Raw genomic sequence first — 26,113 nt, forward strand, 5'->3', positions numbered from 1 at the left:
AAACCATAATGGAAAAGAATATGAAAAAGAATGTATATATATATATATGTGTATAACTGAATCACTTTGCTGTACAGCAGAAATTAACACAACATTGTAAATCAACTATACTTCAATAAGATAAATTTTTTTAAAAAATACAAAGGGCCCTTTCTCTTAGAGCTTACTCTCTAGTTATTTTTGAACATACATGAAAATTTCAGAATTTGCTCCTTTTAATTCTAACCTACAGGTTTTCTTTATTGTTATGAAATATTTCAAACACTCAGATATATACCAAAAATTACATAACAAATACCCATGTATTACCACACAGGTTTAACAGACATTATTAATATTTTGCCATGTTTGCTTCAAATCTCTCCAGATGTAACCATTAACCTTAAGTTGGTATATATGCTTGTGTATATTATGACGTATGTTTTATATTTTTATTGCATATGTATAGATCTGTAAAGAATACGGTATTGTTTTATGTGGTTTTGTATTTTACATAAGTGATTTCATAGGGTACATACCCCTTTGCAGTTTTTGGGTTTTATTCAACATTATTTTTGCCAATTCTCCACGTTGATGCATGCAGATGAAGTTTTTTTCTCCATTCCTTTGCTGATGCATACTCAGGGTGTTTACATTTGTTTAGTATTGTGAGCAGTAGGTCACTGAGCATCTTTACACGTTTTCTTGTATACATGTTTGAGTGGTTCTGTAAGATGTATACCTCGTAGTGGACTTGCTGGATCACAGGGTGTACACATCTTCAATTTCGCTTTATCAAAGTGTATGGTCCAAGATGGCCGAATTGTTTATAAATCTGTTTTAAGTAAGGTGCAGTCTTAAGTACTGTCGCTAGGCTATTGAATTTTAGCTCACCTATTGTACTAAGCAGTGATAGATAGTGGGTGATTTCATTTTTTATTAGAATTTTATTATTTCATCTGTTAATAGAGGTTTAGACATAAATGAATACAGTGGCAAATTATACAAGCTTTTTAAATGACAATGAACATATTTTCTGACATTTTAAGTCGGTCCTCAAATCGGTTAACTTTTAAGCACACTTTAAATTAGTATTAGGTACTTAATTTTGAATAGCTACTTTAGTGACTTGAGAAACTATAACATTTTCTTTAATTATTCTGTGGTTAAAACCATAAATTTCATTTAATTTTATAATCTATGTTAACAGTGTTAGCCTAAAAGATTTTATATACAGATTTAAAATCTAGTGGTGAGTGTAAGCTTGCACTTAAAATATTTTGTAATTAAGCAAATGAAATATCACAAATAAGCAAAGAACTTTGGGAGGATCTAAGCTTTGTAAATGCTAGAGCTTTGTTTCATAATTTTTTGTTCTTCAAGGAATTAGGCTGTATTTTATCATTCTTTTTAATATGTTTACCGTAAGTGCTTTAAGAAGTAGACTGAATTTTAGCTGTAGCGAATGTATCATGCAGGGAGTATCCTGGTTTAAATTCTGAAGTGCTTTCACTCCTGCTTGCTTCCCCTTGAAACCGTCTAGAAAGAAGTTGGCACATTATTTTGCGAATGTTACTGGACATCAGGAAATACATGACTGGATCTAAACAGCTATTAAAAGATGAGAAAACCAGCATGATCTCATTGGTTTTGTGAACGATTTCCTTCCAATAGCAAGACGACATATTTAGCTGTGAAGAAATATAGACAAATCGGAAGCCATGATAGGGAACAAAACATACAGTAAAAATGATAAGCACAATAAAGGAATTCCGGGCTGTAGTGGCATATTTACCAGAATTAGGAAATTTTGATCTCCTTTTAGAAATCCTCAATAGATTCTTGCCAATCTTAATATAGGAAAGGATTATTAGTAGGAAAATTAGCCAGAACATTACCACAAGAATGTAGTTAAAAATTGCTTCTCCTTTTGCATTATGCTTATCTCTATAATGGAAACACATTGTGGAATTATGACCTCCTTTCTTAAGGGTTAAAATAATCATAGTTAAAAATCCAGCAAGGGCAATTATCCATACTATACAGCAAACATAAATACTCTGTTTGGTTGTTATCGCCTTCCGTTGTTGTATAGACCGATTAATTTTTATGTAGCGATCCAAACTGATGAATCCAAGCAAAATAATGCTAATGTACATGTTCATATAAAATAGTGTTCCCACAACCTTGCAAAGAATCACACCTAGTGTCCACTTGTTTTGGTTAATGTGATACATTATTCGGAAAGGGAGGCAGAAGATAAGTAAGAGGTCTGCAATGGCTACATTGAGTAGGTAAATCTGAATGGAATTCCTTTTGCGGTGGATACCCAGAAATACATAGAGGGCAATTATGTTTCCAATGAGGCCCACGATGAAAATAACAGAGTAGAATGTTGTTAACACATTAGAGAGTAATTTTTCATCCATGGAACAGGCAGTAAAATTTGAGGCTCCTGAGAAGTTGTGTGGCCATTGGACGCTGTGATTAGTTACAAAGTGCACTCCCTGGGAGGAGCAAGGCCAGCTGCTGACTGAAGTTGTCGTCATTGTTACCATCTGACTTCTCATTGTCTTCTGTAGGGATCAAAAAGTGAAGGTGCTAAATGACATGTTCCTTGACTGTAGCTTTTATGTCTTCAGATTTCTCCTACAACAGAATGCCAAACATTGAGTCACTTGTTATTTTAATAACAATTACTTCAGCTCAAAGCACAAATAGTAAATGATTTATTTTCAGACATTGTGAGAAGCTTTCCTTTTATCCTACTTTGGACCATTTGGATATCTACACAATATATGTAGCAGCATTATGGTATCACAAAACAAGCAGCACATATAGTAGAATCTTGTGGAATGTCCTGCTCTGACCTTTTCTATGCTATGATAAATGTTCAAGGTTTGTTTCATTTATTATATTAAAGTAAATATATGAACTATGGAATCATCTTTTAGGGAAGTTTTTATGGGAATAGAGATGGAGGTGAAATGACAGCTCATATTTTTCGAAGATGAGTGTCAGTTTCCCTAAAGGTAGTTACAGACATGAGTGAGCTGGGCCCACTGCTGGCCCTTGTCCAGCTTCCTGCCTTGACTCTTTCCCTCATAGCTGGCATTCATTCATTTTGACACGTGTTGCCACATGGTATGTGACAGATAAACTGTGGCAGTCTCTCATTCCATGGTGGGAATAGGGGAAATAGTCCTAAATTTCTTCCTTTTCAACCTAACACCAAGTTGAGGGTATTAAAATCACTTGCCTACGGGGGCATGCAATTACCGTAACAGACCAATAGAGCACAGCACTTGCCTCATTAGGCAGGCTCGTAACACTGCACAGGAGAGCAAAGTAGCCAAACAAAACCAAGTCAGGTGGTGACAGCCGCCAGTTAGGCACCTTGGAGAGTCTCCTTGACCTAGAAGCATAGAACATAGAGTGATAATGTAGATGGGAAAGAGGATGTGTAAACCAAGATTTTGGAAGGAAGTAACTGCAGCTGAAATATTCCGTGGGCTAGGTCATGTGAGACTGTTTGTAAAATAGTGTGTGAATTACACTTGTGTGTGGCAGCAGAGAATGTTAGCAGTGCTATTTGTTACTGGCTCTTTGCTGGGCATTGGCTGCTGTGAAGAGTTCAGTCTGAGAGGCCATCATAAAGAGGAGATGTGAGGAGAGGATTCCAGAGGGTCTTGTCACATTCCTTTCTTAGAGTGACTTCCCAAATTCTTTACAGAAGCTTCTTAGGAGGTGTCATAAAGACATTCAGGGCAAGGTTATCAAAATCAGACCTAACTAACTCTGTGACCTTCAGCCAACAACTTAATCTTTTCTAAGCCTTAGTTTTTTTGTTTGTAGAAATGGAAAAATGCATTCTACAAACAACAAAACTGTAACATAACAAGTGTTATGTTTACCCTGGAACATAATAAGTGTTCAGTGACAGTTAGCTTTAAAAAAAAACACCTTTTGATTAATTTTGTTTTAGTGAATATCTCACACTTGGCTAAGTACTGCTTGGAAAACGAAGGTGAAAATGACAGAGACCCTGCTCTCGGTAAATATTTTTTCAGGAGTGTGCATTTAAACTTTGAATGCTGTACAGTGGATTTGAATTACCATAATTAATTTCCTGATTTGACCTTATACACAGAGAAAAGCATTTGGAAGAAGTTAGCCTTTCTTAAAACTACCTATAATTTGATCAAGAAGAAACCATTTTATTAGAGTGTGAAATTCCTGTTTAAAATTTTGTCAAGGGGGGAAATCGAATCCTTGGTAGAGGAACTGACTGGTGAAGAGGAAGTTATGTAATCCCTGGTAAGAGCCTGTCGCCAGAGCCGAGGACAACGGAGGGAGGGAGGCAAGAGGACTGAGCCTGGTCTGTCGTGTGTCTCAACTGCACGGAGACAGATTTCACAAAGCTTATAGAAACTTACACGCGTGTTTCTGGTGATCTGAAATTCTAAACAGGAAAGGGCAATCCGGGAAGAATGGCAGGCTGCCACAAATGGAGCTGATAATGCAATGTAGATTACCAGGAAGAGGAGAAGGGCCCCTGTAGGGGATCTGTGTTGTGTGGTCACATAGGGAATTGGCTGAGGCTCAGGTAGAAACATCTCATAGCCACTGATGAAAGTGAGCTGAGGCATGACAGGTGACACGATTTTGAGAGCTCAGACAGCTGAAATGACTTTAAAGGTTATAGAGTTTTTGTTTTGTTTTTTTTTTCTTCTCCATTGCTATATTTTAAAACTCCATTAGGGTTAGGAAACAAGTCTGTTTTGTTTGCCTCTGTGTACCAAGTGTTTAGCACAATAAATGCTGTTGAATGAAAAAGGGAATTTAGTAGAAAAGTATGTAAAGTCCTACATGTGGATATTAAAATAAACTATTCAAGTACAGGAAGGCCTTTAGCTACATGAACAAAAACACAATTGCAATTGAGTGCAGTTGCTGTGTCCGCAGTGTGACGTGGCTGCAGCAAAAACTAACCTGTCTTTGGTTGACTTCATACCTATGGAGTGTCTTAAAGGAAGATTGTCACTACTAATCGGTACTGTCCTAAGCTGGTAGGGTTCCACCTGGAATACAGTGTTTCATCCTCAGCAGCACACTTAAAAAAGGCCACAGAGCCAATGCGGGGGGAAGAGCCCAAATCATGTCAGAGGAGCAAGTGGAAGGAAACAGGCACCTGGAGATGTGAACACTTTCAAGGCCATGGAGAAAAGCATTTCACCTCCTAATGTATGTCTTCAGAAAGCAGAAGAAGGACCAGTGAGTAAAAATGCAGAGACAGATGTTGCCTGCTTTTAAGGAAATGCTTTTTTAGAATGAAACAATCTATTTGGGGAGGCAATAAGGTTTTACCACGGAAGATTTTTTGAGACTGCCACAGTTGGATACTTTGTAGAAGAGACTCTCAGTGGCTCTCAATCCCGGCTGCATATTAGAATCCTCTTGAGGGCTTTTTAAAGATACCAATGCCTGGCTCCATCCCCAGATCTTCTGATTTAATTGGTCTGGAATGGGCTCCAGGCAATGGTTTCCTTTAAAAGCTCCTCAGGGGATTCTAATGTGAAGTCAGAATTGAACCCTTGAGCTAGATGACTAAACCAGTAACTAATATTTATTTAGCATATGCTGTGTACCAGACAGTGTGTTAAGCACATTTATATTATTTCATTTACATAATCCTTATAATAACTTTGTGAGGTAGGTATTAATGAAAGATAAAGATGTTTTGATCGTTACCCATGACCACAGAGCTCTTAAATGTCTGTACCCAAGTTGAGACTCAGATCCGTCTAGCTTTTAGAGCCCATGATCCTTTTCACCAAACCTCACTCCTCCTAATCACATATGATCAGCCTTTTCTTTATTAATGATGAGTTCTGTCAGCGGCATTTTGACATGATTCCTTTAGCATTATCCACATTAGCGATTTTAAGAAAAGATTGTCATCTAGCTTTTACCTCTTTGGAAAAGGTACTAACCTTTTTATTTGCTATGTCCATTATAGTAAGTAAGTAAGTCCAGAGTTTACAGAATCACAAATCATTCATCAGAATGTTCAGCATATTCCCCAGAGCATATCTTTTCAAACTTATTTCTAGGCCTGATTGTCATTATCAAGATGTTTCTAGAAAGCCATTAGCGCAAAGCACGTAGCCTGAAACCATTTGCCTCAGCTCTAATCTGCAAATGAAATAAATAAATAATAGTTGTACAAGATCACCAATAAACCTTTCTGGTTTTGCTTTATTTTCAAGCTTAAAGAGAAGAATGTATTTGTTTAAATAGTAGTAGTAGCTGTCATTTAGAACCCTGTATTGAATGGCTAGTGTTCAGTCATTTATTAACAAATTAACAGATTAGATTCTGTTTGGAACTTAATGGCTGATTTCTGCCTCCTTTACAATGTGTCAATCACTCGCTGTTCCTAAGGCCATTTACTGATGTTTTAAAAACTACTTACTTGATTTGTTAAGAATGGCCAGTGAAGATAGGAAACAAACCACTGCATTCACATAGGAACCAGTTTCCTAGTGGACATTAGTTGTGACTGGTGTGAAGTGGTCACAGTGGTTTTCTGATAGTAGATGGTTAATGGTTTTTAATGTTGTGACTTGACAAATCCTGAAGTTCGCAACCCTGTATTAGTGCTGCATTGTACCCACCAGCACCACCCTCCCCTTGCCTGTAATTTTTCAGCTGGCTCCTACAGGAGCTTCTGTATTAGAGGGCAGGACCCGACAGATTCCACTGTGGCCTCCAATGAGCAAAAGCTTTTTAAATGCAGTTTGGGTATGTTTGTGAAAACATCACATTGCTATGTTAAAATACATACCTAGTTGGCAGTGGTAGCAGCCGTTTACGTTTGTAGTTTGACTTGATAATCACTGAATCATTCAGGCCATGCTTTAAAAATTGCACTAATTTCTGCATACAAAGTGAAAATTGAAAGCATGTTACTTTAGAAAGAATATTAGTAGTACATTAGCTTTTGTTATCAATTTAACTGTAGCTAAAACATTTTTTAATTTTAGGTGAATTCACTAAAGGGTATTTTGCTTTTTCTTTTCTCTAATATTCACTATATTAACTTCTGAAACACGAAACTTAAAATTTAATTGGTCTGGTAAATTACCATAAAATAGAAATCATATAATAAAGAAAATACTATTATTGAAAATAGGGAGTCAGCATAACTTAATAAAGTTAATAAGTTACAGATCACTTATAATACACTGGAAATAAAATTTGTTGCATATGAAAATAACTTTTAATTGATTCAAGTAGATCTGCAAGTCTTTGTGGCAGTACACAAAATACAGTATAAACAATGTGACAGTATTGATAGTATGAGCGTAAATATCTCATGTCCTAAAGTACTTCAAGTAACTAAGAAGACAGCCTCATTTTAAGTCAAGTCACGGCAGAGGTATCATTCAGTTTACTCAGGTTTCTAGAAACAAAGTGTTGCTAGTCACCATAAAGCAGGTTTCATTTATATTACTCAGATAATCAGAATGTAACTTAAAAAAAATGGATCATTATGCAGTTGAAATCAAGGCATACTCACAGTTCAGGCTCTCTTGCAGTAAAAGGAGCTGAACCCCAAGATTCCCTAGACACAGAGACTCGTCTTGGTGTGTCAGCTGGGTTCCTCCATCCGGTTGTGGTGCAATTGGTTGGGGTTGTCTTTTTATTTTTTATATTTGCATGTGGTGGTAGGTGTGTTTTTTCTCTTTTCTTTCTTTTTTCAATATGACAACCCTTAGACTCCTTGTGAAAATATTAAAAAAAAAAACCCTACCACTATGCAACAACTTTATCTTTAAGCTTAATCGACACTTAACTTTGAGAAATTATTTATATCTTTTCTATGAATACCTTCCACTTGGACAATTGTGAAAAGTTTTCCCTCCTTCCCCCCTCATAAAGGTTATAAATTCTAAGCAGAAATATGCATTTTTCTGTTTCTCCTAACTAATGATACATAATATGCTACATGTACTTTTAAAGCACAAGCATTTAATTTCTCTTTCTTTCTGGATTCATTTTAGAAACTAACAATCACATAAAGTGGCATTCCTGTGTCAACAAAAAATTGGCATTTTCCATTGGCACTTGCCATCTACCTCTACAAGGATTAAATCATGTGCTGCTGCAGCTGCTGACTTTCAACACGCCCTGAAAGGAGTTCAGGGTGGAGAGCTGAAATGAGGCCCTCTGTGCTCTGGGAAAAACTGGCAGAACAGGGCTTCAGATAGTTAGATATTTTCAGGAGACAATTGTATGAGCCCAATTCTTGTATCTCATATCTAGAGAAACACTAAAATCCTTCATGGTGACGTCTGCTCCTCGTGACTAGCAGTAACCTGCACGAGACTAGCAGAAACCTTTTGTAAAAAATATGTGCTTGATTGTATGTATTCCCCCTTCACCAAAATCACTGACCTTCCCCCCTGTCTCTTTGGAGCAGTTTCTCAGAGCTATCTGGGATGCTGTCTCCCAGGCTGCAGTCCTCATTTTGCCCCCAATAAAACGTAACTCGCAACTCTCACGTTGTGCTTTTTTTTTTTTTTTTTTTTTTTTCCCCCCCCGGTACGCGGGCCTCTCACTGCTGTGGCCTCTCCTGTTGCAGAGCACAGGCTCCGGACGCGCAGGCTCAGCGGCCATGGCTCATGGGCCCAGCCGCTCCGCAGCATGTGGGATCTTCCCGGACCGGGGCACGAACCCGTGTCCCCTGCATCGGCAGGCGGACTCTCAACCACTGCGCCACCAGGGAAGCCCGTGCTTTTTTTTTAAGTCGACACCTGTATTGCATTATAGTAACATGAGTAATGAATTATTTTATTATTTTTTAAAAGGTTTATTTGATCTGTGTGTTATTTTAGTATATTTTCATGTATTCCCTTAAGGCCTTGGATTTATTTTCTAAAACAATCTTATAATTTTAGGGTTAGATGAAATTTGTGATAGTATTCTCTCCTTTTTAGCACCATGATGAACTCTCCCAAGTAAATTAAAATATCTCCTATATTTTAAAGAAAATAATGAAGTAATTCTGCAGGGGTTTTTTGTGGTCCTAGTCCAATATTTAACCACTATCTGTCCCTCTATGTAACTGTTGGCCCTGCAGTTTAACGTCATTTCTTCTTTTTTGTTGTCATCTGAAATGAAGAAGTTAGTTAATATCCTCCTCATAATTGTTACCCTGTAGCTTTGTTTACTTTACACTAAATATTTAACTCATTGGGCTTTATCTAACATTCTAATTATTTCTGTGTACATACACTCTTCTAAACATCATATTCTCCAGAGCTTTTAGTTTGTTATAAATATGACACATGGGACAGAATATTTTTAAATTGCCAGAATAAAAATATTTTGTAGCTCTTACTTCACTCTAGAACTTCTGAGAAGGAAGATGATTACTGTATTGGTCTAGGAGGAATTTGTGTGTGTGTGTGTGTGTGTGTGTGTGTGTGTGTGTGTTGTTAAAAAAATATAACATTAAATTAACTATCTTAACTATTTTAAAAAGTACAGTTCAGTAGTGTTAAGTATATTTATACTGTGCAAAAGTATACTTATATTGTTATACTTTATAAGGTATATTTGTTCAGTAGTGTTAAATATACTTATTGTTGTGTTTATATATAGAAATTTTTCATCTTGCCAAACTGAAAGTCTGTGTCCACTAAACATTAGCCCCCTCTCCCTCTTCCCCTACCCTTGGCAACTACCTTTCTACTTTCTATGATTTTTGACTACTCTAGGTAATTCATTTGAGTCAGATCGTACAGTATTTGTCCTTTTATGACGGGCTTATTTCGTTTAGCATAATATCCTTGAGGTTCACCCATGTTGTACCATGTGACAGGATTTCCTGCTTTTTCAAGCTACGTAATATTCCATTGTATGTACATACCATATTTTCTTTATCCATTCATCTGTCAGTGGACATTTGGGTTGCTTCCACCTCTTGACTATTGTGAATAATGCTGCAATAAACATAGGTGTACAAATATCTTTTTGGGATCCTGGCAGGATTTATTTAAATGACTAAATAGTGTTTATCTATTATATGTTCTATTTCATAAAATCTAATATAAAATTTTTATCATGCTAGCTATTTTTCCACACCTAAGCCATCCTTTTTCAAAACACTAATTCTGTTTTAATCTTCAGTTCCCTGATGACCCTACTGTGACCAGGTTTGAATGTAAGCTTTTCTTAGTTCTTCCTTTATATGAGCTTTTTCCTGTTCATTCTGAACTTTCTGCTTTTTGTTTTGGTGTTCTCAGCTTATTCCCATACATGCTCTTCTGCTCACCCTTCCTCTTCCTTGAACTCTGTTGATATCTTAGCTTTTTATTTATACAAAAGATAGAAGTAGAAAAGAAGAAATAAATGGATATGCTTGTTTGGTGCCATCCATTTATGATATTACCGGCCTTTCTTATCTAGATCCCAACCCTTGTTAAATTCAGCTCACCACCCACTCCAGGCCTGAACCTCACCAGCTAACATGAGGACTGCTGGGTACAAACACAGAAGAGTGCTGATTGGTCTTGTTTCAAACTCATGACCACAAACCTCGAGTGGGCCCCTATGCTGCCAACAGTCCTGCTATATTTCCTTAGTCTGGTGGTTCTCAAAAAGTATGGCTCCTAGACCAGTAGCATCAACATCACTCAGGACAAGACAAACAAACAAAAAAACCATCACTCAGGACCTTATTAGAGATGCACATCCTTAAGCTCATCCCAGACCTTATGAGTCAGAGACTCTGGGGATGTAGGCCAGCAGATCTGTGTGATGATGATACTAAAGTTTACCAACCACTGTCTTAGTTCATTTTCATGTTCTTTGAAAACCCTTTTCACACCTTCACTCTTCTGCCAACAACCCCCTCTCCTTCCTCACTTCTACCTGCTGATCACTTTTTATTTCAAGTAAATGGAAAATAGAAGTGCTCAGAAGAGAACTTCCTCATCTTCTTACATCCACATCTGCCTGCATCTACAGGTGCCCCTGTATCCTGCCTTCTTCGCTGTCACTAGGGCCAACCCCCTTCCCACTTGCATGTTATATCCCATCCCCTTTCTCTTCTGGGGTTGTTTTTTCCTTTCTACAGGATCTTTCCCATCAGCGCGCAAATGTTTCTCTTTAAAAAAACAAAACAAAAAAACAAACCTCCCTGAAGATGTCTAGGTAATGCTATGGAGTCATCTAATGCACGTGTTGTTATGTGAAAATTTTGAGTATTTGTATGTATTGTCTCATTTTCAAAACAAAACCAAACAATGGAAGGATAAACCAAAAACTAATGCCAATGAGGTGAGAGAAATGAGGAGAGGGGACAAAAGCTAGGCCTCTCTGAAAGGTATTTGTTTATGGTTTTGCCTTTGGAACTTTGTGTACATGTTTTATATAATTAAAACACCAAATTAAGTCAAAATCTAATTAAAACAAATTGGCCTCACTATGTAACAAATTGAAAGTATAACCACAAGGAGAATTCTTTTAAGTGACTTTAAAATAGGGTGGGTTGTTTTGTTTTGTTTTCATTTTACATAATTTTAGATTTACAGAAAAGTTATTGTACAAGAAAAGTACAAGGAATTTCAGACACCTTTCGCTCAGATTCCCCATATGTTAACATTTTACCTTTTGTAGTTAGTAAGTATCCTGTGGGGAGCTACTGTGAGATTATACAAACATCCTGTCACTCTTCAAGCTTTCACCCACTAGTTAGAACCCTTTGCTGGTTCTTATCTGACTCAGTTATTACGATGATAACTGGCCAATGGTGATTTTCTAATGCCAGAATTTATTCTACATTTATGAATTGATTTTCTACTTAAAGGAAAGCTTTTCCTTCTCCCCATTCATTTACTTATTTACATCAGCATAGACTCATGAATTCTTACTTTGTTGAATAGTAAAACAGTATTTTGATACATCTGACAAAAAGAATCACGAAGAAATCCTAAACAGCATACAGTGGTTTTGTTGTTACTGGTAATGGAAATGTTGTTATTTTGAAACTTTTATACACACACATTAAAGGAAAAAGCAAATGAATGATTATGTTAATGTCATTAGGTACCAACATTGTCTGACAAAATCGAAGAAGTAAAATTAAAAACTATAATTGAGTAGGAAGAAGCATCGGTATGAATTGGTGATTTATGTTTTTCCTTCTAAAAAATAAGTAATTTTTAGCTATGTCCGCTTGAAGAGTCGAAGCGGCGATAACCTAATAGCAGTACTATACCTAATATCCATATTGTGGATTTAAGTACCTTTACCCACTAAACAGAAATGGGACTGTTTGGAGAAATGGCCAGCTCCAATTCTGGGGCAAGAAATGAACAAGACAAGCCTTGAACACCTTGTGCCTGAAAGCAAGGAAGTTATCAGACTCCTAGAGTCTTACAAAAGGACATAAAAGCTGACTTAAGTAGGGGCTCTCACTGGCCAAAAACAGGACAATTCGAGCATGAAAATGAATAATGACTGCAATTGATTAAAACACATCAAAAATATTAAAAATCTATAAATCATTATAGACAACCGCAGAAGCCTCCTACCTGGTCTCCTTTCTTCCACACTTGTGCCCTTGCAATCTCTTCTCCACGCAGCAGCTCAAGTGATCCTTTCAAAACCTAAAACTCATCTTAATGCTCTCCTGCTCAAAACTTTCCAGTGGTTTTCTATCTTGCTCAGCCTAAAACCCAGAGTTCTGGCCTTGACTTCAAAACCCTAGACCACAGGGTCTTTGATCATCTGAATCGCATTTTCCACCACTCTTCCCTTTGTTCATTCCTTTCCCAACACACTGGCTTCTTTACTCTTCTCCAAACTTACCAACCCCCTTCGTGCCTCTGGGCCTTTGTACTTATTATCCTCCACACCAAGATCTTGCTTCCATGTGGTTTGCTCTGCGACTTCATTCTGGTCTGTGTTCACATATTACCCTATTAGAGAGGCCTTCTCTGACACCCCTTCTCTTATTAAATAGCAGCTCCCTAGTCTTCAAACCTGTCACACCTACTTCCCTACCAGCCTAATTTTACTTCATAGCACTTAACACTACCTAGTCTTGTATTCATTTACGTATGTTGGTTTCTTTGTTTATTCTCTATCTTAAATTCCAATTTTATGACTTATCTCACTTAAGCGTTTGTTGAGAGTGACTGAATCCATGCGCTGCTGGATACATAGATCTCAGTGTAACATTAACTTAAGCATAAATATAGTCAACAAACTATATAAAGTATATACTCTGGGATTCTGATTTAAGCTTCTACTACTCCTTCCTAAGAAGGTGTTGAAGACACTGGCCAGGAAACCCTGTCTGGGTCTAGTTTGTATTTTCTTCTTCTGCATCATGGCCACCCTTTTCTAGGCTGGTTCATTTGCTGTGCCCCACACTACAATCATGCCAGGGCTATTGCTTTTTTCTTCAGGTCTGTTGTCATTGATCTCTATTTGAACCAGCTGAAAGTTCTCATTGAGGGAGAGCACTCTTTATCAATTGGTTTCTATAGAGGTTTGCTTGTTCTTCCATAGACCCTTCTGGCTACTTTGTGTCTTCCTGCAGTTTGCTCACCATTCCAGTACACTTGCTTTTTCTCTCCTCTCTTTCTCTAACTCATACACAGTCATACATACATTTATGTTCAAGGGCTCATCTTTCTTTGTGCTAGACTCTATAGTAAAGGTCTTTAAACAGCCTTGGACAAAAAGTAACTTCCAAAGTGGAACCCTGATGCTTTCATTGGGCAGAGTAAGGATCCCTCCCACTTTTGCGTATCCATCATCAAACATCTCTCCGGGTGTACCAGCTCAGAGTTTTATTGCACAGGTCTCTTCATGCCCATTCTCATGTAGGCTAAACCTGAACTAAAACTGTGTCATTTTATGTATGAGCAAGTATAGGACAGAATAAAAAATACTTTTATCTTCCAAGCCTGAAGAGGCTTACCTTTTTCACTAACTGGTATTTTAAGAACAGGTCATAGCATATGTAATGTTAGTCATGTTGGGGAGCATAGTATTTGAGCAGAGACCAAAGTTCCCTACAATTAAATGCTTTCCTGACACCAGCCCCAACAAGGTCCCAGAAAGAGGCAGATGCAGAGGACAAGCTCCTCCAAAGAAACTCTCATTGTGACCACAAAGCATATGATTCTTAGCCCTGGTCAAGCAGCTACTCCTCAGGGAGTTTGTCTTTACCCTGGACTAGAGGCCAGCCAAGTAGTCTCCTTTCCCCCTTCTCCTTTCTCACCTCCCATTCCCACAGAGAGGAAGGGCAGGTCCAGAGAAAAGACCCCAGGAAGAGCATTGAATTCCCCAGGAGCCAGTCTCAGTTAAAGTCATTAAATCTGACTCTTCTTACTTGGGGGTGGAATGAATAAAGAAAAGAAATAGGATGGTGGGAGAGTGGACAAAGAAAGGGCCGTCAACATCCCCTAAGGGCCAAGATACAGTGGCTCTGTAGGTCAAGTCAGAGGTTACAAGAAACACAGGTATAAAATATATTTTTCTTTAAATGTAGAGTGTCACTCAAAGGAAGAAAATATTGCATGAAAAGGCAGAAAACATGTCTGTCTTGAACATCCATGCTTCCTAAGTAATTCCTAGCACCACACCCTAGTCTTGGAAACAAATAATTCCTGAAAAATATTGGATAAAACAGGTAAGTCTTTGGAGAAATCAGCCAGAAGTGAGAATAGAGAAATAATTCAAGCATCCAAAGTAATTCCAGTTTTTAAAGTATTACAATATGGTCATGTTATTCGGTTTTGTGTAAATTGAATTGTTCGTCTTCAGTTAATCCTTAACTTTGGTTTGTTTGTTTGTTTTTTCTTTTCAGCCCCACTGTGTTCTCCTTGCCTCAAAGGAAAACTCGGCACCTGTTAAACTTGGGGGCTTTGGGGTAGCTATTCAATTAGGGGAGTCTGGACTTGTAGCTGGAGGTAAGAACACTATTTTTAAAATTTCCTTCAAAACCTCGTCACTTTCAGGCTGGTGTAAAACTTTCAGACTAAATATTAGTCCATCCTCAGTGTTTCATACCGCATTCTACCTCACCCTAACCCACCCACAAAAGTGCCATAATGTAGTTCTGAATTTAATAATTCTGTAGTCATAATTAGAATTTTAGTCCCTTAAGATAATAGACTCTGTCTTTTTACTCTTTGTATCCCTAACACTTAACAGGGAAGAGACCCAACATACAAAGATTAAAACAGTATTGGAAGAAGATGATATTTGAGGCAAAGTGACTTTTAAAGTTGAACTGGCCAAACGAAGTCAAATCTAAAATGTGTGGATTAACTACTTTCAGGTTACATCTATGGCTAATTTTTAATTTCACACTGTTTTCCTCTTTCCACTTGTGAAAGAGTCCCACTCAAGCCATCAATCTGTGTATTTGGGAAGAGCAAGCAGATGTGAGTACAGACTGATTTTATTATTAGCCAAAACAAACATAATTAGAAAATTCCCATGCCAGAAACAAAAGAAGAAAAGTTCAAATGGAAACTTTCTTCACCAGTGTACAGAGGTGGATGCTAATTACAGATTCAAGTATTTGGTTTTATTTATTCCTTGCAGTAGATTCCAGCTCAGAATGCTGCCCTGTTTTTAGTTTTGTTCTTTAGTTTTGCAAATTACTTAATTCTCCCTTCTGCAGACTACCAATCTTCTAGTCATTGCTTTATATTTTCCATCTCGAAGTACTGCCAGCCTTCACAAAGAGGAACAATATCAACAGTATTAAATTCAAATACCTAACAAATGATAAATATCAAAATAATAATCTTTTACACAGGATATTTCATTTAATTCACTGTTACTAAAACATTGAAGCAGTATTAACATAGACCATTTTCTGAAAAATGAGCCATGAGTCATAGTTGTATTCTTTAAATCATTATTTTACCACATTGCCCTCTAAAATTAAATTGTGTTCAGATTTTCTTCTTTTTTTTTTTTTTTTTTTTTTTTTGTGGTACGCGGGCCTCTCACTGTTGTGGCCCCTCCTGTTGCAGAGCACAGGCTCTGGACGCGCAGGCTCAGCGACCATGGCTCACGGGCCCAGCCGCTCCGCGGCATGTGGGATCCTCCCGGACCGGGGCACGAACCCGTGTCCCCTGCATCGGCAGGTGGACTCTCAACCACTCCACCACCAGGGAAGCCCTCTAGTTTTGCATTTTCTTCTAATCATTTCCAAGAATCTGAGAAACTGCAAGTTGAGTATAGTTTTGAAAACTGATTTTTTTCCTTCTAATTCTAATGAACTAGTAAATTCAAAACTAATGAAAAGTTTTGAAATTTTTCATCTGTGATTAGAGGACTGACCATAAGGTCAGGTAACAAAGAACAGTTTAATCACAGAATCATTGAATCTCAGAATTCGAAGGGGCCTTAACTTCTCCAGTCTTGTAACTAATGATTGAATTCTCTCATAAAATTCCCAGCAAAGGGCTGAGCTCTAGTTTAATTCCTCACGTGGCAAAGAATTCACTGTGTCCCAGGACAGTTCATTCCATTTTTGGAAAGCTCCTAAGTATTGAAACGTTCATCCTTGCGTTGAATGGAAGTCTGTCGTCCTGTAACTTCCACCCGGTGGTCCTAATTCTGACTTTTGGAGCCACAGTAAACAATTTTAATTCTTCCATATGATAGTCATTCAGATGCTTGAAAACAGCTATAATGTTCCCCTAAGTCCTATCCAAGTTAATTTGCCTAGGTTAATTTAGCCATTCCTCACATAAAGTGGTTAAGAGTCTCCTGACTGTGCACCAAGTACAGAGCCAAAACTGAGCACAAATACAGGTACTTCCAAGCGCACAGAAGCTTGAGGTTATCACTTCTTTTGCCGTGGATCTACATTTCTGTCAGGCTGCCCAAATTGCATGAGCTTTTTGGACAACGCTGTAACACTGCTGGCTCATATTAATCGTGCAATCAACTACAAATCTTAAATTGTTGTTTTTAAACAAACGTTGCTGTTGAACTAACTCTCTCAAATCCGGTATTTGTACAACTCACCCCCATGTTAAGACTACACAATTAAATAACACATGATTTCTGACGATTACATCCTCACGGTTGATGGGATGATATGAAATAAAACGAATTCCTTTTATATGCTATATACTATATGCTATATAATATATGCTATATTCCTTTTATATGCTATATATATTATAGTGTCTTTGTTTCTCTTGGTCTGGATCTTCATCCTGTTAGTATTTAAAATGGTATGAGCTTCATATTTTACTGTGCATCTCAACTGAAGGGGAAAAACGGATTCATTTGATTTACCCAGACATTTTTTACATGTTAATCTATTTTCCTAAAGTCCATGAATCTTTCCCCTAAATTGTATATTTTTAAAGCTGATTTTTAACCCACAGTGTGTCAGTTATGCAAAATTTATTTTTCTCAATTCTTCTAGAATTAAAATGCTTTGTGATGGTCAAAATATTGTCGTTTCTTAAACATACCTTTCCTTGCAGTCTTGAAATAACTACTTCAAGCATTGCAATGTCTTTTAAAATACAGTCTACAGATGTAGATAAGGGATAAATGATTTCTCTTATAAAAAGCTTTCATGTTGTTTAAGGTATCAATACTTTTAAAAATTTTACTATTTATCAGCTCATTTGCTAATATTTAACAGAAAGCTATTTTCCTGTCAGATTAGAATCTTTGATCACTCAGTTCTCCAAATAGAAAAGAATTCTCTCCTTTATATGTTCCATATAGTAAAAACCATTTACGTATATTTACACTTCCCCTATCTGAAACTCAGCTGTTTGGAAAACTCACTTATCCAGAATATATCTAGGAACCTAGGAAATAATTATAATAGCAGCAAGGCATTTCCTGCCCTTAATACCTGTTCATGGTTCTCTCAAGTGAGCATCTAAAGACACACTCTGAGGCTGACGTGCTTCCATTTTTCAGAAACTTTTGTGGATTCGTGTTCCTTCATACCTTGCACCTGCTCTTCCCTCTGGTTAGAACGCCTTTTGTCATTTTATGTATCTAGTTAACTAAGTATTCTTGAAGGCTGAGCTAACAATCATCTCTTAAAAGCAGGCTGATCTTCACCATCCCAAGTGAGGTAACCCTATTCCTTCTCTCCCATATTACCATAGCTATCTGGGCTACATACCTCCATGTAGCATTTGATGCAGGGAATTGTAATTATATCAAAGACTGAGGTTTGTGAGGGCAAGTGGGGGGACCATGGCTTATCTCTTGTATGCCCACAGTGGTCCTAGATTGTGTCTGGGACCTAGCAGGCACTTAGGAAATTTTTACTAAATGAAAGAATCTGGTTTCTAATGAGATTACAGTTTATAGCAGATTTTATGCAAAAATTAGGAGAAGACAAGGCTAGAGTAAGCATAGTGAAAGAAAAGAAATGAAAGCCTGACAGAAAGAAATACATTGAGCAGACACCAAAAGTTGGAAAGCACAGCAGCCTTTTGGTACTGAAGAAATGAACCCTTGCATACCTCTGAAGTTCCCAAGGGCAATTTTGGTTCCATACCAGAGTTCTTTCATTGGTATCCACAATGATAGTTCTGAGTCATCAGGAAGAGGTTAAATTATGTACAGCATCTTGTGTAAGAGAAGTCAGGAAATTGTACAAAGAGAGCCATCCCAAATTATTAAAGTAAAAAGGTTTCGGTGCGTAAAGATCCAGGTCCTAAAGTATTGAATGCGTACCTATTCAGAACAGCTCTCCCCACCCTGAGGTTCTAGGTAATAAGCTTTTATTATATTATCAAAAAAGGTAACATTTAAATGTACATCGGAAGTGTCTCATATACAGTGACATTTAATTTGGCTTGGTAATTGGCCTCCCATTCTTAGAATTCTGTGGTCAAAGTCATAAAAATCAAGTGACCACAAAGAAGGAAAAGTCAAGTGATCACAGACCAGGAAATTGAGGAGGTTGGTGTATGTTAAAGGTTGACTCCAGTCCTTTCACACCTCCCGATCTTCATGCAATAAAAAAAATCATTCCTGTGTATTCTTTCTACCATGGTCTTTTCCCCTTTCATCTATGAGCAGATTCTTGAACCAAAAGACATGTATATTCCTCAAGGATGAACCCTAATTCTCCAGAACCAGGGTAGTCTTCAATATGGATAAATGGAAAGAACCTCCCCTGGATGTCTGGGGCTGGCTGTGGTGGCTCTGACTAGTCCCAGATTGAGGCCTACATTTTGAGATGCTTGGTCCTGCCTTGTAAGGGAAATAGTAGGAGTCAAGTTGAGTTTCAAAGCAGTATCCCAACTGTCAGCAGGTACCTGGCTGGTGCCCTGGTACCAGTACTCTGATCTCTTACCCTGCTTTTCCCTACTCTTACCAGCTCCTGTCCATCAGACCAAGGCAAATTCTCCAAGGGCACTGCCCTATCCAGGCTATTAATGAAGTAGAAGGCTTAGTTCTCATCATTTGAACTTCTTTTTGTTACTTGAGGAAACCAAATGGGGCAATATGGAAATAAAAATCTTTCCTTCTAACCAGTAGAGTTTTCACTGATCTACTATACATTTTAAATAAAAATATTTTCACTCCCTGAACCCTGAACTTAATCTCTTCTATTATGGGGGAAGGAGAGGAACCATTATGATCTGCAGCAAAGGAATATTCCCAGGACACAAGCTAAGAGCTGCTTTATCCTTCTCATCCCAACCAGGTTTGACAATCACCAACAAGACTTTTATGATATATTCTCTCTAGCTGGATTAGAAGATCTCTGAGGTCTGTGTTTAAACTCTGATCACAGTTCTGAGCTCTACATAAAGTTTTGTGCAAGCTTCAAAATAAAAATTATCTTGGACTCGTGATGATGAGGGTGGGGCTGTAGAGGGAAAGGGAGGAGAGGAGGAGCCTGCATAGAGCTAGAAGAGCTGCCAAGTCTGGTGGGCAGTTCCCCTCCCACAGTAATTTCCCTACAGGGTACAAGCCTTTCGTTCTCCAGTAGAAGAAAAGACTTCTTTTGGGATGGTGAGTTAAAGATGGTTACTAGTGTAGAAACAACTGCTTTCAGATTCCTTCCTGAAACCTAACTTTGATAGGAAAAAAAGAAAAAAGCATTTCAAAGAAGATAGAAGTCAAAGAAGATTGAATGGGAGGAGCTTCATGATTTTACTTTGGTTTATGTCATATATTTGCTCTCATTCTGTTCAAATGTTAACATTTGGAGGAAGCTAAAAAATCTTATTATAACAAAATCTTACTAACCATTGGTAATTGCTGCAATTAATTCCTAAAATCAACCGAACAGGATTTCAGATTCATATTCCAAATAAAAGTTCTAAGCATTAGGTTTAATTTGAGAATTTCTATTTGACAGTCAAAAGTAATCTTTTCCTCTACAGATATTTTCTCACTTGCCCCCCCCGCCGCCCCTGCCTCTGCTCTGTATTTTTAGTAATTTTCAAACTTGTGAAAATTAGAAAATTTAAACAACTTCTTCATGAAGCAACAAATAGGTAAATACTTACCATGCATCCTATGGAATTCAGTAGGAAGTAACAGTGTTAGAAGACAAAGTACCTCTCCTGGGCTCAATACTTTCAAGACGTGATTAGATAAAAATTTTTTTCTTTCTGCCTTTTTTCCTTGATTTTATAGAGGAGGGGAGAGGTGGTAAGAGAATATTTGCATTGTTAACCTTGTCATTCACACTGTTATTGTTCTCGTATTTTCAGTTTTCAAATGGGAAACAAAAAGCCCATTTTATGTAAACATTTTTCCTTGATGTTGTCATTTTAAATGTAGGACGAGTTGGAACACCTCATTTTATGGCCCCAGAAGTTGTCAAAAGAGAGCCTTACGGAAAACCTGTAGATGTCTGGGGTTGTGGCGTGATCCTTTTTATCCTGCTAAGCGGTTGTTTGCCTTTTTATGGAACCAAGGAAAGATTGTTTGAAGGCATTATTAAAGGAAAATATAAGGTAACATATTGTGAACGTTTTATTTTTCCATTGAGATTAAATTATTCTGAAAAATGTGTTTTGAAGTTGCTGTCTGTCTTTGGATTACTTTCTGGTTGTCACATAGTCACCCAGTCAGAGATGCTTGCATCATTGATCCACCAGCCTTGTTAGGCAACAAAGGCCTCAAATAAATTTGACCCTATGGGCCGAACTGTCATCCAGGTGACTGGCTTTAAAACAACTATTGCCTCACCCCTCCCTTCTCATTCCCTCTGTGCTGCCTCTAAAGTCTATCCCATGTATTTGGATTCCAACTCTGTGTTCAGTCCAGAAAACAGGGTCCCCACTCGTCTTTGATACAGTGTAAGAACCAGAGATCAGATGGATGTTCCCCTTTTCCTCCATGTGCTAAATCAACAGTGTAAGAGTCCTGGGCTCTCAGAGTCATAAAGCCACACTAAAATCAAATTTTTTTACCACAAGTACATTCTAGCAAAACTGCCTCTTTAGCTAAGTCAAAGAAATTGGTTAGTGCCCTACTTATTTCAAATAAAATTCTAGCTCAGGGAAAGAATTTGGACTGCTCCTTGGAATTTATTGTGAGCAAATTTGACCTTTTATTTTACCCTGGGTAAGGTGTTTGTGACAAACCTGTGCCCAGATTTTATAGTTTCCATTAGCTGTCTGGTGACCGAACCCACTTATTCAGGCTAAGCTGGAAAATAAACTTCTTTGGCCCTTCTTTGTGTAATTTGAGAAAAGGGCTTTATTTTTATTACTTTTTGCTTGATTTGTAAAGTTAAAATGGAAATTTCATCCAGGTAATTAGTCACTCTTTATCTTAATTTTAGATTTAGTGTCTATTAGCCTTTATTTGATTTTGCTTTATCATACATGTTATTTTATTGCATTTTATGTAGTCAGCCAGCACAGCTGAAAAATTTGCCATTTACCTTCCAGGATAAACTGAAATGCCAATATCACAATGGCATTTCATAATATAATTTAGAGCCATTTTGGTGTGATTTAAATATTTATATTCATCTTTGGCTACTGTGAATTGGAAACTGCATGTACTATTCACAGACTCCTGATTAGTACATTATTACTTTCATTACCAAGTAATTTAAGACGTCATTACTGACATTATGAGTGGCTATACCAAAAAGACCTAGGGGGTTCTTAGAAATACGCTTAAGGTTGGTTTCACTACCCGAGCTCTTATACTTTACTGCCCTGTACTACCTTGTATGGCTGACAGAATAGGATGCTCTGTATGGGAAGCACAGAGGAGTATGTGTCTGGATATCAAATCAGGGCAGCTTATTTTGAGGAAGTTCTTTTTCCTCCCGTTATTATTAACACATGTACTTTCTGTTCAACAGAATCACTGTTTCATTTTCAGCCATGCCTGGCAACATAAAACGATACACACAGGTTTATATAACACTACACTCCAAAACTGTGAGGCCCCTAAAGTTTTTTTTTTTTCCAATTCCTCAGTTATGTTAGAATTTTACATGGGACTTGAAACAAATAAAGAAAAAGAAAAAAAAAGAAATGAAAGGTAAAGTAGTTTCAGAGTTGTAGCCTTATCCTTTAAGCCATAACTGAAGCTTGTGGAAGTGAGAAGGTGAGAATGGTCTGTACTTTTTTTCCCTTGGGCTTTATGTACCATCAACTTATAAAGGCATACAGGTTTGTCTTTTATTTTATTTGGATTATGATATATGCCAAAACTCTGTTAACAGAGAAAGATGTTTTAAGTATAGGTTTTTCTGCTTCTCTTAGAGTCAGTTGACCACTGGGGAATAAAATCAATCCTTTCAAGGTAACTAAAAGTCTCAGGAAACTGCTTGTAAGTAATCATCCCCCTCCAATCCCTTGAAATTGTAAGTGGCTATCAGGAATGCACGGTTATGGCTTTCTGGTTGAAGTTTGCCAAGTGAAATCACAGATACTAGCATATGAAAATAAACACAATAATGCATCAGCATAATAATAATACTAGCAATAATGATAGCTAACTCATACATAGCACTTACTATGTTCCAGGAACTATTCTAAGCACTTTACTTATATTAACTCTTTTCATCCTCACAGCGGCTTATGACGTAGGTACCATATATTAAAATCTCCCACCTGCCTTTTTGAGTTATAAGCATTCGCTAATAATAGAATTCTTCTTTTGTGTTTGTTCTGTTGCTAACTTCCTGGTTTCCAAGGCAATGTGCTTCATTCCAACAGCTTCTGGTATTTGATTTTGTCTATTTTTAAAGCATTGAATAGTTATCTTTGTTTCTTTGTTTAAAAAAAAAACTTGGACTGTTCACATATGTCCAAAAATTTGTTTGAAAATTTCCTATTCTTAGCATTATAGTATAATATAGTCAGATGGATGGTGGCAGCTATACCATAATTTCTGTACCTGGGGGTTTGAAGCTTTGAGGTTAATTCGTATTTACTATTACTTGGCTAACCTCACCTCTCACTTATATTCATGGCTTTCCTTACAAAAGCCTCAGGTTTTCAGCATCTTAGTTTGAAGTATAGATCCATCTCTACCATCAGTGATGAACCTATTGGGCCTTTAAAAAAAATACTGTGCTGTGATTGTGTCTGCATTTATTTTTACATTTTTTATTACTGAAAATTTCTAACAAACAAAATAGTAGAGATAATAGTATAATGAACCCCCAGCTTTAACACTTATCAACGTACAGCCAGCCTTGTTTTATCTATATTCCACATGCTACTAGATTATTTTGAAGCAGATCTCAAAAATATCATTTTATCACCCTGGTCGCCCTTAACAAAATAAATATTAAAATCCTTGATCTCTATGAGTATTTTCAAGAAAATTTTGATGACATATTTTAAATGTAGTACATTTAAATTGTCATAGTTTATAAACTACTACTGGTCTTAAATGATTTTAATTTAACTTTTTATTCTTGTTTACTAGCTTACTTGATCTTTTAAGGTCAATATGGGAGAATACTATTTAGCTAAAATATATGCTAACATTTAATTTCAATTAATTTTTTTATAAAGGACAGAAATATATTTCACAAAGTCTCTAAAAGATACAGTGTCATCTTATATCACTTATTTCTGGATAGCCAGTTGGTATCTACACAGCAGGAGTCCTTAGCTGCCTGGCTTTAGTATTCAAATAAGTGAGACTGTTTTATAGCCCTGTTTTGTTCCCCCTTATGTACTCAACCTCCCAAATTAATTTCAACTAGTCTTCTCTGCCAAAGGAAGAGAAAACCCTGGATTGGGCTTCCTCATAAAAAGGACTGCGGAGTATACTTCTCAACCTCTATTCACTTCAGAAGTCTTACCACCACTTTCAGATGATTTCTCAACCCCTTTCCTGAGGACAGATCATTCAGACTTTAAAGACTACATCAGCTCCAAGATGGGGAAGAGGAAACAAGGCTATCTAAGCCCCATCTAATCACATACTTCCTTATTTCAAACTCGTCAACTGATCACAATTTCAGTAGGATGACAATATTTCAACAGTCTCATGGTATTCATTTAATTAAGGAATCTGACAAGAGAAGTGACTATCGTTTGGAATTCTGCCTGTTAGAAAAAGAAAATGGAACATTTTCCACTCCACGTCTACTAGAACAAAGCCTTACGTTAGCCAGAGCGAAATGTCTAATACTAACCCTTGGCGAGATCATAATGATTCATGTGTACTGTGATGCAAGTTGTGATTTCATTTGCCTTTAACCTGTTGTGGACTTTATTCTGCATCTTTCTCCCTTAGGAGGTGACAAAGGTCTCTGCCACTTAAAGCCATGGCATTGCGTAAAGCTCCTGGCACCAGGCAGCTCCCATGAGCTCACCCAATCAGTCAGTTTCCTCATATTAAATAGGGAGTGAGACCCTACTCCATCTCTACCCTCCTGTCCCCACTTACCTTCCCAACTCCAAGCCCTAAGCATTGCTTTCCATTTTTTTCCTGGTTCCTGGTCTCAGACATACCTCTTTTCCCAGGAGCCTTCCAACTCTTTTCCTCATAGATCCACAGCCTTCCTCACAAGCTGTGTGTCTTAGGAACAACTCATAATTTTTTTGTTTGACTTTAGTTAATTTACCTTGTGGCTTAGTTGTCTCATCTCTAAAAGAGAAAGAAAAGTAACTTCTTTAAGAACAGTATACAAGTGAATTGGGTTTTTTGTAAGGCCTTTAGTAATGGTATATTTTTTCCTAAATACTGAAAATGACATACAGTGACCAAAGTCTCCTATTAATAAAAGCTACTTTGCATAGCTTCACAATTACTGCCAATTCCAAGTTTTAAAAGCAAAATATTTAAAATATTTCTTCAAATTTTTAAATTTTATTTTAGTCCTTTCTGGATCAAAGTATTCTAACCTTTTTAGAGTCTACATTCTAGACTCTTTATTTTAGCTGAGGTAGAACCTGGAATCATGAATGTTCTATTCTTCAATTATTAAAAATATTATTACATATATAGCAAGAAGAACATGTATAACAAATAGTTACTCCTGCAAATTCTCATGTATTGGACAACAACAGAAAAAGAATTGCATCTGTCCTCTTCTTCCTTAGAAAGCAAGCCTTTAGAATCAGATTTCTCCACCCTGCTCCAAGAATTTTATTCATGTTGAAACAGCATAGGAATATTAAATAACAGAGAATGTTAACTTCTCACTGGACATAACTGTAATTTTCCTTTTTCCTCCTCTTCAGATGAATCCAAGGCAGTGGAGCCATATCTCTGAAAGTGCCAAAGACCTAGTACGCCGCATGCTGATGCTGGATCCTGCTGAAAGGATCACTGTTTATGAAGCGCTGAATCACCCATGGCTTAAGGTACATGAGCTCATAGGTGGCCATCTACACTTTGTTTAAACAGTTCCAGTGACAGGAATGCATTGCTCTGTAAGGTGCCCCTTTCCACCCTTTTTTTTTTCCTGAGCATTTTTTCGTTACAGTTTTGTTCGTCTTATTTGCTGTTTCTGTACATCCTCTGTAAACATCTAAGAAGATGTACCATTCGAGTGACATTCAGCTCTCATCACAAGAGGGTACAAAAGCGGATTAAGGCAGAATCCATCAGGGAGGAAGGCCTATTTGTTCTCTACCAACACATGTTC

General features: G+C 37.2%; 2 protein-coding genes across 14 annotated transcripts in view; one reads left to right on the forward strand and one right to left on the reverse strand.

Moving 5' to 3' along the window:
- Positions 1–26,113, forward strand: part of CASK (calcium/calmodulin dependent serine protein kinase) — a 387,942-nt gene that overhangs the window by 235,759 nt on the left and 126,070 nt on the right. For all 12 annotated transcript variants that reach the window (XM_067723825.1, XM_067723826.1, XM_067723824.1 and 9 more), the window contains exons 6-8: positions 14,873–14,975; positions 20,815–20,990; positions 25,707–25,829. In XM_067723825.1, coding sequence (XP_067579926.1) covers positions 14,873–14,975; positions 20,815–20,990; positions 25,707–25,829 — 402 coding nt within the window. The remainder of the gene's footprint in view (positions 1–14,872; positions 14,976–20,814; positions 20,991–25,706; positions 25,830–26,113) is intronic.
- Positions 907–7,659, reverse strand: GPR34 (G protein-coupled receptor 34). Of its 2 annotated transcripts, XM_067722766.1 has the most exons (4): positions 7,562–7,659; positions 6,827–6,918; positions 3,289–3,394; positions 907–2,628 (listed from the first exon to the last, which is right to left on the reverse strand). In XM_067722766.1, the coding sequence occupies exon 4, from the start codon at positions 2,547–2,549 to the stop codon at positions 1,413–1,415; it is 1,137 nt and encodes a 378-aa protein (XP_067578867.1). In that variant the 5' UTR covers positions 2,550–2,628; positions 3,289–3,394; positions 6,827–6,918; positions 7,562–7,659; the 3' UTR covers positions 907–1,412. The 2 variants fall into 2 exon arrangements, with proteins under 2 accessions (XP_067578867.1, XP_067578868.1); XM_067722767.1 differs by lacking the exon at positions 3,289–3,394.

The sequence above is a fragment of the Pseudorca crassidens genome, chromosome X (genome assembly GCF_039906515.1).
Source record: "Pseudorca crassidens isolate mPseCra1 chromosome X, mPseCra1.hap1, whole genome shotgun sequence".
NCBI classification, from domain to species: domain Eukaryota; kingdom Metazoa; phylum Chordata; class Mammalia; order Artiodactyla; family Delphinidae; genus Pseudorca; species Pseudorca crassidens.